This window comes from Camelus dromedarius, chromosome X (assembly GCF_036321535.1).
Source record: "Camelus dromedarius isolate mCamDro1 chromosome X, mCamDro1.pat, whole genome shotgun sequence".
In the NCBI taxonomy this organism is placed as follows: Eukaryota; Metazoa; Chordata; class Mammalia; order Artiodactyla; family Camelidae; genus Camelus; species Camelus dromedarius.
This window is the reverse complement of record NC_087472.1, coordinates 106,872,550-106,889,509: the sequence shown is the minus strand read 5'-3', so window position 1 is coordinate 106,889,509 and position 16,960 is coordinate 106,872,550. Positions and strand designations below refer to the sequence as shown.

The 16,960-nt window shown below is 40.5% G+C and overlaps 1 protein-coding gene across 4 annotated transcripts in view; it reads right to left on the bottom strand.

Annotated features, from left to right (window-relative positions):
* Window positions 1-16,960, bottom strand: part of ARHGAP6 (Rho GTPase activating protein 6) — a 446,321-nt gene that overhangs the window by 24,309 nt on the left and 405,052 nt on the right. For all 4 annotated transcript variants that reach the window (XM_031445951.2, XM_031445953.2, XM_064482587.1 and 1 more), the window contains exons 8-9: window positions 16,494-16,642; window positions 10,011-10,190 (exon numbers count right to left, since the gene is read on the bottom strand). In XM_031445951.2, the coding sequence (XP_031301811.2) occupies window positions 10,011-10,190; window positions 16,494-16,642 (329 nt within the window). The remainder of the gene's footprint in view (window positions 1-10,010; window positions 10,191-16,493; window positions 16,643-16,960) is intronic.

Sequence of the window (16,960 nt, the reverse complement as noted above, 5' to 3'; positions counted from 1 at the left end):
TGAAATGGAAGCTAAGGAGTAGGATCGTGCAGAAGACATTACTTTTTTAAATCAACCAATTCTGGACATTTCAATGAAGGAACCAAACCCATCCCAAAGGGTTTCTTCACTTACAATTTATTGTTTCAAATCAAAATCTCTACTGGATTTTAGTCTACTTAGTAACTTAGATGTTTTCTAAGGGTACCATTTATAGCTGTGTTTATCTAGTGACTCAACTCCTTAGATTTTCGTGTGTTCCTTCAAAGCATAATGCTATTTCAAAAATCAAAAGAACTCTGGACTCTCCTGCTTCAGAGAAAAAATGTAAACACTGTGCATATGAAGGAATAAAACTGTCACAATTAAAATCTACCTTATCAAATTAAAAATGAAACTTTGAATGATTGCCTAGGGTATAATTGCTATTTTGCAGTTTATTCCATAAACCACAGAGAGGGAAAAACGGTTCACCTTTCTCCGTTTACTAAGTCACCATGACAAATCATCAAGGGCATCTCATGGAGCACTTCCCAGGGCCTACCCCACCGTCCTTGCCACTAGGTGTTTCACACCAATCCGCCACTTTGCACTGAACCAAGAAGGATGCTTTGCATTTAAAACTCTGTTACTCCCTGGCAGAAGGAAATGTCACTGGAAGTCATGATAACATTTTTTTTAAGCTAACAAACACACTGAAAAAAATCCCTTGGGCTATTTATGGGAGCAAAAGCTCAAAACATGGGCAGGTCCTGCCTAGAACTTTTACGGAGCTCTGTTGTGAAGGATGGCTTAATATTATGCAAGCAGGTCTGGGTGCATTTAAAGGGTCAGAATGCATTAAGCTCAAGAAATTTTTCTCACATGCCTGACACATGCCAGACAGCGTTTTTGGCAACTGGGGGCACATTAATGGACAAACAGAGTCGAAGAGCCCAGGAATCATGGAGCTGTGATGGGGGATGGTTCGAGGAAGATGAAGAGCAATGAGCAGGCTTTGCTCCATGGCAACAGGTTAAAGGAAGTTGAAACAGTCCAGGTGTAATAGCTGCTTCTCCTCTCCACCTGCATGTGTCACCCACAGGACATGCATTCTGTCGCTGCAGACAGGGACCAGGGGAGCAGGCTCTGGCAGGAACACTGCTGGCTTTGGCAGCCGTCTGCTGGCCTGGACATCAAGTGGGTTGATGTTATGATCAGTCCAGAGAGATTAATGCTCTTGAAGGTCTCCTTTCCTCCCCATTTTCAAACTGGCTGAAATATTCTTTTTCTTCCCCCTCCTACCCCCACCAAATGGATTCCATATCTGAGACGTCACATTAAAGCATCTCAGCTTTTGTGCGGGGAGGCATCATGCTGTAGAAATAATTCACTTAGTACTTGCATCACTTGGGCAAAAGACCTTGACTTACTCCTCTTGAATTGGTGAAATTTAGATAAGCCTATGATGTCCATAACGACTAGCCCGACTCCAGGCACATAAACAGTGGTTATTTAAAAAATAGTGGTTATAGAGAAAGGGAAATGGAAATTATATGTAATTATCTGGATATGTCGTTAGGAGATGGGTGGTTATCTGATGACCTGGATGGCTTCTTGATGCCTTTTGACTTGGCATGCAAAAGAAATTTTAAGTAAATGCAGTTTGTGCCGGGAAAGAAGAGAACACAGAGCAAAGCTTGGCTTCTGAGCTTGGGATCCTCATCACGGCCTCTGACCCTTGCTCCCAGCAGTTCTCATTCGAAATTTCCCACGTGCGCTATGCTGGTCCCCGGCTCAGGCTGACCAATCAGCAGGGTGGGAACGCTCTGGCGTTCCCACGTCTCCACTGCGCTCGGCACTTTTCATCAGCCCACAAGGGCGGTGCCTTCTCTTCTTTCCCTCTCTCTCTCAAAAAAAAAAAAAAAAAAAACCATAGTAGTATCAGCCCTGAGACTGAGCTGACTCTTTGCTCTGCTCTGAAGCTCTTTTTAATTCCAAGAGCCACGATGAGTTTCTCTGGTATTCCCAACAACACTTAGGGAAGCCACAACTCTCAGAACAATTCATGTGTTAATGATTTAGTCAGTGAATGCTTCCTGCCTTACAAGGATACCAGTGGTCATTTCTAGATCTGCGTGATTCCTCTATTTCCACTGTTCCGAGAGAGCATCATTTTATGTTTTCCAGTTTTTAAATAGTTGTTGATATCAGAAATGGAGGGTTATGATTTAAAGTTGACGGAATCTAAGGAGTATGGCCACTGACCCCCAAACAAACAAACAAAAAACAAAAATGCAGTTTTTTTCTTGCAATACGTTATCACAGTATCTTTTAGCAAATAATTATTGAGCACTCATTTTCTGCCAAGTATTTTCTAGGTGCTATAGATATCAGAGAAGGGAACAAACAGAAATCCCTGTCTTCATAAAACTGGCATTCTATCAAGTTTCAACAAGCATAATAAATAAATAAATTACACAGTGAGTTGAAAGTGATAAGTGCTATAGCAAAAAGAAAGAGTGAAGGACTGGCAGTATACCTGTGTGGGAGCAGGTCACAGTGTTACACAGCGTGGTTCGGGTGGGTGTCACTGCAAAGGCGACACCTGAAGGTGTTTTAATAGGGCAGGCAGCTGATTAATTTAATGTAATAATAGCAGTGATCTTATTTTTTGAGTGCCTAGTATATGTCAATTCCTGTCCTAAGTGCATTAAAATGTCATTTCTTTTTTTTAAATTGAAGTGCAGTCAGTTATAATGTGTCAATGTCTGGTGCACAGCACAATGTCCCAGTCATGCAAATACATACATATATTCATTTTCATATCCTTTTTCATTAAAGGTTATTACAAGATACTGAACATAGTTTCCTGTGCTATACAGAAGAAACCTTTTTAAATCTATTTTTATATACAGTGGCTAACATTTGTAAATCCCAAACTCCCAAATTTATCCCTTCTCATCCCCTTGCTCTGGTAACCATAAGATTGTTTACTATGTCTGCGAGTCGGTTTCTGTTTGGTAGATGAGTTCATAGTGTCCTTTTTTCCCCCTTTTTTCTTTTTAGATTCCACATATGTAAAATGTCATTTCTAATTCTCAAAATAATCCTGTAAAGCTTCATCTCATTTTTTTTTCACTAGAAAAATGAAGACTTAGGGAAGGTAAGCATAGGGCCAAGATCACATAGCAAATACCTGGCTGAGCAGAGATCTGAATTCTGGGAGCTGATTCCAAAGCTCATGGCCTTCCCACTATCTTGGGTGTTTCCCAAGATGTGCTTTCCCAAGGCATGGTTAGGAAACTGCCAGAGCGCCCTGGAGGTGTCCATTAGAAAGTGCACAATTCTGGGCCCCATCCCAGTACTACTCAGTTTGATTATCTGGAGTGCAGCCCAGGAATCCGAATGTTTGGCAAACTTTGTTTTGTGACTCTCCTGCACGTTCAAGTTTGAGAACCATTATTACAATCTGCTGCCTTGGTCTTTTGATAGAGTGGTCACGATGGCTGTTATCATGACCTCCTTTCAGCTTTAGGATTTCCAACCCAGTGCCTGAAAAGCAAACAATGGATACAAAAGATTGTCCTAGCTACACTCTTGAACTGTGTGTCCACCTCTAAACCTGGGTACCTCTTCTGTGTTATGGGACAAAGCCAGGTTCTTTTCTGCCCTTTCCCACTAACTCAGATACTGGCCACTTGGGAGAAGCATTCTCAGTATGAGGAAATGAAGGACATTATAACACTCGGAACAAACTTTGGGTCCCTGCCAGGTCTCTGTGGGTTTTTACATCCCTTCCATGAGTTCTGTGGAATCACTCCCTTCGGGGTGCATTCTGTCTTTAAGGACAAACTCACAGCCACCTTTTCTAATAAATCTTCCTTTCTAACGCAAATGGGAAGCAATGCCTTCCTCTCTGAGCTCATAAACCCTTCCAAGGACCGTGAAACAGCACAGTTGCCAACTACCTTTAACCACCAGGGCCTGTCTAGCTTTATCCTTCCTTGTTTGGAATTACTGTGCTATTTCTGAAAGCTTCTTAAAGCAAAACAAAAGGAAACAGCTATATACATGATTGAATTTCTGTCCATCCACACAGACCAGCTTCGCCAACTAGCCACCAGCTTTGGTATAAGAAACTACATTCTGAAATGCCAAATATGCCAAAAGAATCTAAAAAGTGATGTGATTAATTAATAAAAGAGGTGAAACTAGTGCTAGGGCATAGAATCATGCAGATTTTAGAGCTAGAAGGGATCTTGGTTACTGTTCATTGTAACCTAGTCTTTTGATCACTAAAGAAATGGAAATCTAAGAAGAAGGGGTCACATAGCTAATGCCTAATAAAGACAAAACTATAGCAAAGTTTTCTGGTTCCAAAGCCAGATGTCTCTTTACTGACCCAGGCTTGGGACCTCTCCTCCCACTTCACTGTCCCTTTTCTCAAGATATAATTCTACCTAAGGAGATCAAGAATGCTTATGTTAATGGCTAACTTATTCTTGAGAAAGGTATCCTTAATTCCTCTGTGCCCAAACCTTTTCATAAGTATAAGGAGTAAGGATAGGTAAAACGGAAATCGTACGTCACAGAACTACCGTTGAGTCATTCATTAATCACCCAATATTTCTTGTATTTCTACCATATGTCAGGTGTCACAGGGGCAATGCAGTAATGAACAAAAATTCAAAATAGTCAGGGAGCTTACACTGTAGTGGGGAAACACAAACAAGCGAAATTAGTAAAACCCTTATTAGTAGTGGTCAGTGCTAAGAAGAAAAGGCAGGGAAAGGGAATAGGAAGTGAGGATGCGTGTGTGTGCTGGTGGTGGTGCGGCTGTATTTTAGACAAGGAGGCCAGGGAAGGCCTCGCTGGGAAGTACAGACCACAACTGGGGTACGCAAATCAGAGCTACTACCCAAGAGGATCTCGACATCAGTCTCAACAGGGAATGGCAAACAAAGATCAGATTTAGAAAATGTTGGAAGATATGGAATATTGATGCTCTTCTGCTCTTCTTAATAATCCAGGCAGCAGGAAATGGAAGCAGAGGAATGGTACAATTAAAATGGCAGCAACGGTACTTTCAAGGAGGCCAGGAAGAGATTTGTTAGTATGTGAGATGAAAAGAAATGCCTGATGGTTTGTGGTTTCATATAAAGAACTTTGCTTAGAATATGGAATTTAGAGAACAGAATTAAGATTGACAAGAGGATTATACTGTATAGCACAGGGAAATATACACAAGATCTTGTGGTAGCTTACAGAGAAAACAATGTGACAATGGATATATATATATGTTCATGTATAACTGAAAAATTGTGCTCTACACTGGAATTTGACACAACATTGTAAAATGATTATAAATCAATAAAAAATGTTAAAAAAATTGACAAGAGGTATTATTTTGTTTAAAAAAAATCCAGAGAGCATGAAGTAAGGCCAAGACTACTTGGCAAGATGATATATGACTTAAAACTTGATTAAAATGTTGAAATATTCAGACATTTGATTCATCCAAATATGTAATTAATTACAAGGATTTTGACTCAAGTGTGGAATTTATAGAGAGTTAACGAAAATTTTCACTTTTTTGAGAGCTTTCTGCATGCAACACATGGGCAGTGCCTCAGAGACTCAAAGGGGATTGAACTTTTCACTGTGGTTAAATCCATTTTCTCTTCCTCCTGGGCATCTAGCAGGAATACATTTCTCAGCTTCCCTTGCAGTTAAGTATGGCTTGTGGCTGAGTTCTGGCCAATGGGATTTGAGTGGACATGACGGATATCCCTTCTAGGTTTGGCCCATGAAATCCTAGGGGATTAAACAGTCTCAAGATGCAAGGAGCTGGGGTTCCTGAATCACTACCTGGAAGGCTGTCCGCTAAACATCTGATTAAACTTCATGTGAATAAGATATTTATGTCTGTTGTGCTGAAGTACTGAGACTTGAGCCAGCTTGTGTTGTCCAACTAGTATAATTAATTAACATTTGCATAGAATTTTATGGTTTGCAGAATGCTTTCACTTATCAAATGACTCTGGGAATCACCCTGGGAAATAGGTCTTATTTTCATTTTTTCCCATTTCCCAAAAGCTGAAATTGGTGCTTATTGAGTATTGAATTACTTGGTCATAATCACATAGGTGAGACCCAGAGGGCAAATATTCTAAACCACTGGCTCTCAAATTTACAAAAACAAAGTGATTTAAGACAAGGGTGGATATATATGACAAACCTACAGCCAGCATAGTACTCAATTGTGAAAAACTCAAAAGCTTCCCACTAAAATCTGGGACAAGACAAGGATGCCCACTATCACCACTCTTATTCAACATAGTCTTGGAAGTCCTAGCCACAGCAATCAGGCAAGAGAGAGAAATAAAAGGGATCCAAATTGGAAAAGAAGAGGTAAAAGTGTCACTATATGCAGATGACATGATACTATATATAGAAAACCCTAAAAGGTCCACACAAAAACTACTAGAGCTGATCGAAGAATTCGGCAAGGTAGCAGGTTACAAAATTAACGTTCAAAAATCAGTTGCATTTCTTTACACTAACGATAAATCAACAGAAGAAGAAAATAAAGAAACAATCCCCTTTAAAATAGCACCAATGTTCATAGCAGCACTATTTACAATAGCCAAGACATGGCAACAGCCTAAATGTCCATCAACAGGTGACTGGATAAAGAAGATGTGGTATATTTATACAATGGAATACTACTCAGCCATAAAAACCGACAACATAATGCCATTTGCAGCAACATGGATGTTCCTGGAGAATGTCATTCTAAGTGAAGTAAGCCAGAAAGAGAAAGAAAAATACCATATGAGATTGCTCATATGTGGAATCTAAAAAACAAAAACAAAAACAAACAAACAAACAAACAAACAAAAACAAAGCGTAAATACAGGACAGAAATAGACTCATAGACAGAGAATACAGACTTGTGGTTGCCAGGGCGGTGGAGGGTGGGAAGGGATAGACTGGGATTTCAAAATTGTAGAATAGATAAACAAAATTACAGTGTATAGCACAGGGAAATATACACAAAATGTTATGATAACTCACAGAGAAAAAAATGTGACAATGAGTGTGTATATGTCCATGAATGACTGAAAATTTGTGCTGAACACTGGAACTTGACACAACATTGTAAAATGATTATAAATCAATACAAAATGTTAAAAAAAATAGCACCCAAAGTAATAAAATACCTAGGAATAAATCTAACCAAGGAGGTGAAAAACTTATACACAGAAAATTATAAAACATTGATGAAGGAAATCAAAGAAGACTTAAAAAAAATGGAAAGATATCCCATGCTCCTGGATTGGAAGAATCAATATTGTTAAAATGGTCATACTGCCCAAGGCAATCTACAGATTTAATGCAATCCCTATCAAATTACCCAGGACATAGTTCACAGAACTAGAACAAATCATAATAAAGTTTATATGGAACCACAAAAGACCTAGAATTGCCAAAGCATTACTGAAGAAAAGGAGGCTGGAGGAATAACTTCAGACAACACTATAGAGCTACAGTAATCAAGACAGCATGGTATTGGTACAAAAACAGACATATGGACCAATGGAACGGAATAGAGAGCCCAGAAATGAACCCACAAGCTTTTGGTCAACTAATCTTCGACAAAGGAGGCAAGAATATACAATGGAATAAAGACAGTCTCTTCAGCAAATGGTGTTGGGAAAACTGGACAGCAGCATGTAAATCAATGAAGCTAGAACACTCCCTTACACCATACACAAAAATAAACTTAAAATGGATCAAAGACTTAAACATAAGACAAGACACAATAAATCTCCTAGAAGAAAATATAGGCAAAATATTGTCTGACATACATCTCAAAAATGTTCTCCTAGGGCAGTCTACCCAAGCAATAGAAATAAAAGCAAGAATAAACAAATGGGACCTAATGAAACTTACAAGCTTCTGCACAACAAAGTAAACCATAAGTAAAACAAAAAGACAACCTACGGAATGGGAGAAAATTTTTGCTAATGAAACCGACAAAGGCTTGATCTCCAGAATACATAAACAGCTCATACGACTCAATAAGAAAAAAACAAACAACCCAATCCAAAAATGGGCAGAAGACCTAAACAAGCAATTCTCCAAGAAAGACATACAAATGATAAATAGGCACATGAAAAAATGCTCAGTGTCACTAATTATCAGAGAAGTGCAAATCAAAACTACAATGAGGTATCACCTCACACCAGTCAGAATGGCCATCATGCAAAAGTCCACAAATGACAAATGCTGGAGAGGCTGTGGAGAAAAGGGAACCCTCCTACACTGCTGGTGGGAATGCAGTTTGGTGCAGCCACTGTGGAAAAGAGTATGGAGATTCCTCAAAAGACTAGAAATAGACTTACCATATGACCCAGGAATCCCGCTGCTGGGCATATATCCAGAAGGAACCCTACTTCAAAAAGACACCTGCACCCCAATGTTCATAGCAGCACTATTTACAATAGCCAAGACATGGAAACAGCCTCAATGTCCATTAACAGATGACTAGATAAAGAAGTAGTGGTATATTTATACAATGGAATACTATTCAGCCATAAAAATGACAACATAACACCATTTGCAGCAACATGGATGTTCCTGGAGAATGTCATTCTAAGTGAAGTAAGCCAGAAAGAGAAAGAAAAATACCATATGAGACCGCTCATATGTGGAATCTAAAAAAACAAAAAAGGATATAAATACAAAACAGAAACAGACTCATAGACATAGGATACAAACTTGTGGTTGCCAAGGGGGTGGGGGGTGGGAAGGGACAGACTGGGATTTCAAAATTTGTAGATACTGACAGGCATATGCAGAATAGATAAACAAGATTATACTGTATAGCACAGGGAAATATATACAAGATCTATGGTAGCTCACAGAGAAAAAAAAGTGACAATGAATATATGTATGTTCATGTATAACTGAAACATTGTGCTCTACACTAGAATTTGACACAACATTGTAAAATGACTATAACTCAATTAAAGGATGTTAAAAAAAAAAGACAAGGGTGGAAATAAATCTAGCACAAGGCACTTGATAAATATAGACAAAATATTAAGGAGATTCAAAAGAGGGAACTAACATACTTGGTTGAAGAATCCACAAAAGGTTCTAGAGGAAGAGGTAAAATTTATGGTGTTTGCAAATTCAAAAGAGAAATGGGAGAAGAAACATGGAGAAAGTTCCTGTAAATTTTGACATGCAATAGGAGTAGTGAACAGAAATAGGAGAGAGTTGGCATTTGTTCTAATGATTCAAGGGAAATTGGAGCAGGCAATGCAGTTTTCTGAAGGAAAACAGGAACTGGTTATTCAATACAAATCAAAAAAGTATTTATTGAGTGCCTGCCAGATGGAAGGCCTTCCAAAAGTGTACAGAGGATACAGAGAGGAGATAACAAGGGCACAGCCTGTATTTTAAATGTGTTTATAATCTACTGGGGAAATAGTCATAAATGACTTCAACACAATGCTGAGTCAGATAAACATCAATAGGAACAGAAATGGGTTGAAGGCAAAGAGAAGTGACAGGGAAAGTGACATGAGAAGGACACAGGAAAGATAGATAAAGCTTCATGCAGGAAGTAAAATGTCCAGATTGACCCTGGAGGAGGTCCCATTGCTGAGGATGGTTACAAATACATGAATTCAGGAGGGCCACATATAATTTCCAAAAAGAAGGGTTTTAGCAATTTTGGTGGATAAGGACACTGCTTTATAAATAAATAAATGACTCTAAAACATGACCATTGTTTAGGGGACAGCAAAATGAAATTTATCATTTGGATATGTTTGTTAAAACATGGAATCACAAACTTAGAGTGACATCATAGGTATGTAAATTTCTATTCCTATTGAAACTGCCTGGCTTCCAATGAATTCAGTCAATGACCAGTGCTATGGACCAGAAGGTGGTGTGCCTAAATTTCATTATGCCACCAAAGGGCAATTAATAGGCAGTTTAGTGAGATGTTCTGCTAAAGAAGGGCCACCTACCATGAATAGGGCTTCATAATTTTCAATCATTTTCTGCACCACAGCAATGATGGCTGTGCTCTCTTCAGCCCGGGCTGAACTCTGGACCGAGAATTCTTTGTCTGATGACTTCTGCTTGTGCAGCAGGTTGGGTCCAAATATGGTGGCCAAGTTTAGAGATGTCATTTTGTTCCCAGTGACCTATAGAAGCAGAGAATACAAGGATTGCTGTTATTTGTGCTTTTCAAATTGCTAGGTGGTTCAGTAATCAATAGGCTCTTTTCCCTTTCCTTTTTCATTCTGCAAGGCCTACATCATCTCTGTCAGAATCCATGAAGGGCATCGTCATTTTCCTTTTGCTTCATATCTTGGATTGAAGTTCATAGCTCAGTGGTCATCTCTATATCATATTGAGTAAAATTTTATAACCATTATTTATTGTGAGGCTGGTACTATAGAAAATTCTATCCTGTCTGCTCTTTAAAAATATTGATGCCCATCCATCCATTCATCCTTCCATCCAACCAACTATCCATCCATCCATCTATCCCTCCCTCCATCTATCCCTTCAACCATCACTCCATCATCCCTATATTAATCCAGCCACTCAGGACCCACTGCGGGCCAGGCATTTTTCATGGATTCTCATTACTTTAGAGTTTTTCCAGCAATGATCACAACACCGTCCCTATATTAAAAGGGTCATAATCTAGAGGGGAAATAAACTTATCAATTATAAGTAGTGAGTACAAAGTATGAAACTATCAACTCTGGAGGCTGCAGAGACACTCCAAAGAGATGGCAATATTTGCATAAAACTTTAAAGGAAGAACAGAGTTTGCTGGGCTGAGAAGCAGAGGGGCAATTTCACAGTGGTCAGAGCACCAGATGCTAAGGCAGAAGCATGTAAAACACTCCCAGGCACCCAGGAAGCTCAGGGTGGCAGAGGGCTCTGCAGGAAAAGGCAGGGAAGGGCCAAGGGAGAATGTTTGCACGTGTCCCCTGTTGGGCATAACTATCCCTGGGTTGAGAATCACTGGTCCAGGCAAATTTTTATTTCTCTTGTTGAAATTAGTTGAAAATCTTGGAATGCCCAGGTAGGTATGAGGCCCATGGCTGTCTGGTGGGGACCCTTTGCCTAGGAAGACCTGCACAGCCTTTGAGAGGCACCTGGGTGTACACCATAAGATTCAAGCATAAAATCAATCCCTCATTGGCGGCTGAGACAAAGCCTCCTGAGTCCCAGCTTTGTCCTGTGGAGCCCTGAGCAGGTGGCTGCCCGGCTGTGCAATACCAGAGTGGCACACGGGATATGTTATTTTTAGAAGGTGAGGCTGTTTTCAGGTTTGCTGCTGAGTGAAATGATTTCACGTGGTAAATATGGGGAATTTTCAAGAAAATGACCTTTATGTTTGACTGTTCAATTATTTTTTCCCTTTGTTTTATATCACTGATATAAAACGTGGCAAGTTTTCATGTTATTTTTCACTTCTCTTCCTGGAAATTCATGGTTAAGGATAAAAATCAAATATGCATCATTTTAAAATGCATCCCTTTAGAACTCAGAGGCATTTGGAGTGCTTTGCTCTCCCTTCTTAAAGTAATATCAGGTATTTCTCATTTTAAAAAAACATGATCAAATAGAAGATTTTGTTTTCTTTTAAAAGAATGTTTAGCACAAGGACCATCCGGAACTCTGCTTCCGCCCTCCTTCTCCTGTTGCTATTCTGGGAATGCAATATAATCTCTCTATAAAGCTGCACAGAGATCCCAGCTGCAGACCATGCTGCTGTGTCTTGTTAATGCTTTTTTTGTTTTGTTTTGGCTTTGCTATACCATTTTTTAAACTGGAAAGGAGACTTGCTCATAGATGGCTTCCACCCTTGCTCACCATCATCCATGTCTATATCCATGTCTATATCTATGTCTATATGTCTATATCTATATGACTGGGTAATATAATCTGTACTTGGGGTTGATCCATTATTTCGTTTTCAGCCAATTCAAGGAAAACATTTATCTCTACTAAATAAGCATCCTAGATCATTTCTAAGCCTAATGTGAATAGCTCACATTTATTAAAAGTTTAGTACGTACAGTCACTGGGCTAGGGCTTTCCAAAGGCTGTTTCAGTTCCTCCTCACCATACACTTATGAAGCCACTGTTGCTGTTGTCCTTATTTTACAGATAAGGGAAGTGATGCCCAGAGCCCGGAGCCAGGAGGTGGTGGCGCTGAGAAGCAAAGCTGAAGGCCCAGCCTCAGGGCTCCAGGCAGCCTCCCTGACACTCACTCTTGCTGGCAGAGCCCGCATAGTGGGGATGTGGGAAAACTGGCTCCAATGCCGGGCCGGGACCGGGGTGAGGACAGCGAGGCATCGGACCTGCTACAGTTCCAAAGCCAAACTCCCATTTCTAGAGGCATGCACCTCATCAAAGATCAGTCATCCCAGCCCTGTGTTGGTGATTTGTAACTTCTTTTTTGCCTCACAGACTCTTTAAAGAGCTAGAGGTCGGCAGTGGACTCTCTCACCAAAAAAAAATATACGTTCACACCACATTCTCCATGCCAGGCCAGGGGGCTCTTAGACAACCTGAAAAACCACTGCTCAAGAGCTTTCAATTATGCTCCTGCAATATTCTTTCTAGAAGAAATAAAATCTTTCTCACATTTGGGAATTTCTCTTTTCCCCTAAGGAGCAAAGCAAAGAGCACACTAAACAAAATGGAATAAAACAAAACAAGCACAAGATAGCAAAACACCACAATTTGATAAAATACCACTGCTTTTCCCCCAATTTTTCTCATGCTCCTTTTTTAGACATCTTTAAGATCCCATTAGTTGGTGATGCATTGATATTTAAGCACCTATTAGAAAAGAAATATTATGTTCACTTTGCAGAGGAGGAAGCTCAGCCCTCCCCCTAGCCCCAACTCTGTTTCCCTTCCTCTTCCTCTATTTTATAAAAACAACGATGTGAAGCAAGGTGCTCACAGAGCCTGGGTGAGCCTCCAAGCTCCTTGATGCTCTAGTTTAGTTTTCTTCCATGTTGCAACCCATAATAACCACTCAACACACAGATAACACATCTAGCACAAACTAACAAATAGGTAAGAGAAAAAGTTGGAAAATGCTTTGTTTTTTGACCATATTTTACAACTGGATTTGTTTGTCTCACTCCAGGCTGCCTATTCTGTACTCTCTACCTGCTCAGGTCAAACCAACTTACAAAATATTGAACAAAGAACCTGTATCTAACGCCTCTGTTTCCATTCTTCCCTTCTGCCAGAAGGGGTTTTCAGCTAACTCCATCCCTACATCATGCCCATGTGGCTCATTTACTGAATCCCTACACATCCTTGGATGTGTAGTTTAAATTCAGTCTCCTCCACGAAGTCATTCCTAACCTTTCTGGCCCAAGTTCACCACTGCTTCTGCAGTGACTCTGTTCTGCATTCTCCAATTCTGTATTTGCGTTGTGTTTTCACTCCCTCAACCTCCTAGATGCCACAGTATCCTGGGAACAGTAATTAGAACATTCCTGAACAACGTTCACTGGTTTGGAGGAACAAAGAGTAGGCGCTCGGAACACACGTGATTCAAATACCAAGGCCATTCTTATATGGAAACATTTATCATGTGAACTGCTGTTTTCCATACTGCCAATCACACAAAACCTTTCTAACTCACTCTCTCCCTGTCTCTAACAACCTACAACATGGATTATATCACCTTAGTTGAATCCTTCCAGAGATACTTGGCTTAAAAGAATCAACCACCTACTCCTTACAAAGGCATTCAGTATTCTATGAACATAACCCAGTTTCCCCTCATACCTCACCAGTACGTTCCCACTCTGCAGCCTTAACTCCAGCCCAAGATGGTTGTGTGGGCTACTTGTTTTCCGGTAAGTTCTAACCATTTCATGGAAGCAATGCTCTCCACATATTTCCCCTGTGGCTTCAATTTTTGGTTACTAGTCCTTCATTTAAATTCAAGGTCTAGGTCAAGAGTGTCTAAACACCTTTGTAATTTCTTGCTTTCCTGTACAACTGCCATTACCAGAATATTTTTATATTTCTTGTAATAAACTAGTTTTCTGAATGATTGTGCAGTACCAGTTGAGTAATTTTTATCTCCAAAGTTTAGATAAAGAAACTCAGAGTTAGGTTAATTGATTTTTCCAAGAACACATGACCAGTGAGTTATAAAAGCTACCACGTGTTTTCAACCAGGGGTGATTTTGCACCCCTTCCCCCTCCCCAGAGGAAACCTGGCAACGCTTAAAGACACTTTTGGCGGTCACAACTGGGGTAGGTCGGGGGGAGCTGCTACTAGCATCAAGTGAGCAGGGGCCAGGGATGCTGCTAAGTATCCCACAATGCACAGGTCAACCGCCACAATACAAAATTACTTGGTCCCAAGTGTCAGTCATATGGAGGTTGGGAAACTGTGAGCATATCTCGTATATATATATGTATAATATGTATAATACATATTTATAGCCCCTAGCACATAGCTGGCACATGGTAGGAGATACATAAGTGGCAGCTAGTGTCCTAGCTTGCTAAGTTCCATTGGCACCTATCCAAGAATATTTTCTCCTCTTTGCCATAGGCAATGCAGTCTTGTTTAGCATTTGGACTGAAAGAATGTCTGAAAAATGATTCTAAAAAGGCACAAGTGAGTCCAGCTGGACATTTTGCTTTCCTCATTGCCTTCTTAATCACCTAAGACCTGACTTTCTTCTCACATAGTACTTAAGCAACATCAGGGAAGTAATTGACATAACTAGGCTTCACCCAATGATTAGGCAGATGACTCTACACCTTCTCTTATATCTGTAGTCAATGAAGGCTGACACCCAGACGGGTAATATGACTACTTAACAATTACGAGAATTATAGGATATCCATGGAAGAGCCGTGTCTGCTGAAATAAGGTGTCAGTGCCATGTTATGAAACCTGAAGCCAGCAGAGGTTCCACTAATAACTACTATAGAGAGAAATGGCTAACTCAGGAAAGTTCCATTTTCACACTGATAGGGAGGATGACGATAAGAAATGCAGAATTGCCTTTCTGGATTAAAGTGAGAAAAATTACATATGACCATGGCCTTTGGGAAACAAATCTGACAAACACAGAAATGAATCCATAACACAGCTGAGTTCTACTTAACAGGACATAACATGAAAGTTTCTGGGGTAAGCTGGCCCTTGGCTCCTTCTTGTTGATTTACAATGCATGTTAGCACATTAAACAGTCTGAGATCCCCTGGGGAATCCAAGGTGAAGGAGAAGTATGACTGCATAGTATCAAAAAAAGGGAAACAAGTCTCTTGCTAAGGAGAAGATTAAATAGGTTGCTTGCTAATAGGCCACTTAAAATTGAGCAGCATCTCCTTTGTCCAAGGCTGAAACTGAAAAATACCTTGAAGCATACGGTTGTGACCAAAGAGAACCAGAGCCTAAGGCCTCAGATGAGGGGTTCCAAGTACAACAAGAACATCCCAAAAGGGTCCATAGGACTGTGCAGACCTGTCTTTAGCAGTGGACACCACGTGGCATTGAGATGCATGACAATGGTTATTAGATTAGACTTTTCCATTCTCTCTGCACCTGGTTTTGAAGCAGGATCCATCCTGCATTGCACTGAGCTGGTCCCTATTTTGGGGCTACGGCTTAACAAAAGAAAGGACCCTTCAAAAGGAAGATACTAGACTTCTAACCATAGGGCAGGTGGGCACTCCAGGAACAAACTGGGAGGATGAAAAGATGACATCATATTTGAGCTTCAAGTTAAAGCAGCAGATCAATTGATTTACAGCAATCTCCTCCCATATTCATTGCCCCATTTTTTCATGACTGTAAGCATCCCTGTAGCTCACTGTCTTCTTCACACAAGTGCAAATTCAGGATCTTGAGTAAAGCATCATTGTGGAAAATGACAGCCTCATTTGGAAACCTTTTTGAAACATACAAGGAGGTCGATGGCCTATGTGCCCTTAGGAACTGTTCTTCTGGAGAAAACCCTGCTTTTAGTTCTCTTCCTGCAGAGACAGATAGGTCAGGAAAAAAGGGAGGCTTCATTTGCTCCAGGTGAAACATCTGACCAAATTGGTAGCTCTCCCTTTTTTAAAAAACTGAAGTACAATTGATTTACAATGTTGTGTTAATTTCAGGTGTATAGCACAGTGATTCAGTATTTTTTGCAGATTATATTCCATTAGAGGTTATTACAAGATACTGGGTATAAGTCCCTGTGCTATGTGGTGTCTCCTTGCTTATCTAGTTTATGTATAGTAGTTTGCGTCTGTTAATCCCATGCCTCTAATTCATCACCCACCCCCAGCCCTTTCCCCTCTGGTAACCGCTAGCTGGTTTTCTCTGTCTGTGAGCCTGTTTCTGTTCTGCACAGACATCCATGTGTGTCAGTTTTTGCTCTCCCTTTTAAGACGGGGAAAAGGAAGAGTCAGAGCACGGTTGGCAGTGGCGGGGCACGCACCTCCTGCCCGTCTTTGCTGACGTCGTCCTCGGCATGCCTGGCCACGATGGAGAGGAACTGCAGCAGGCGGTGGAGCGTGTCGCAGTTGCAGGGAGGTAGAAGGTAGATGAGGAGCTGCAAGGTGCTCAGCTGTTCCTCTGGCTCCAGCACTAGGGAAGGCAGAAAGAGGCGCTTGGAGTAAGTAAAAGGGGGAACTCACACCACTCAGACCCAGAGTCCCAGGCCCCCTCTCAGCTGTCTTCAGAAAGGCATTAGCAAGACAAGTCACATTTTATTCCTTCACCCACTCTCCTGTCGGTTTAGCTATGTAACAGTAAGGTTCTAAAGGATATAAAGATAAATTAGACCCGGGGAAATGTAACACCTAGAGCAATCTTGACAATCCAGGTTAGAAAGCTAACTTAATTCCTCTTACTTTCTTCTGCCCGCTTTCCTTGGTCTAAATCATCACATATTTTATGGGTTAT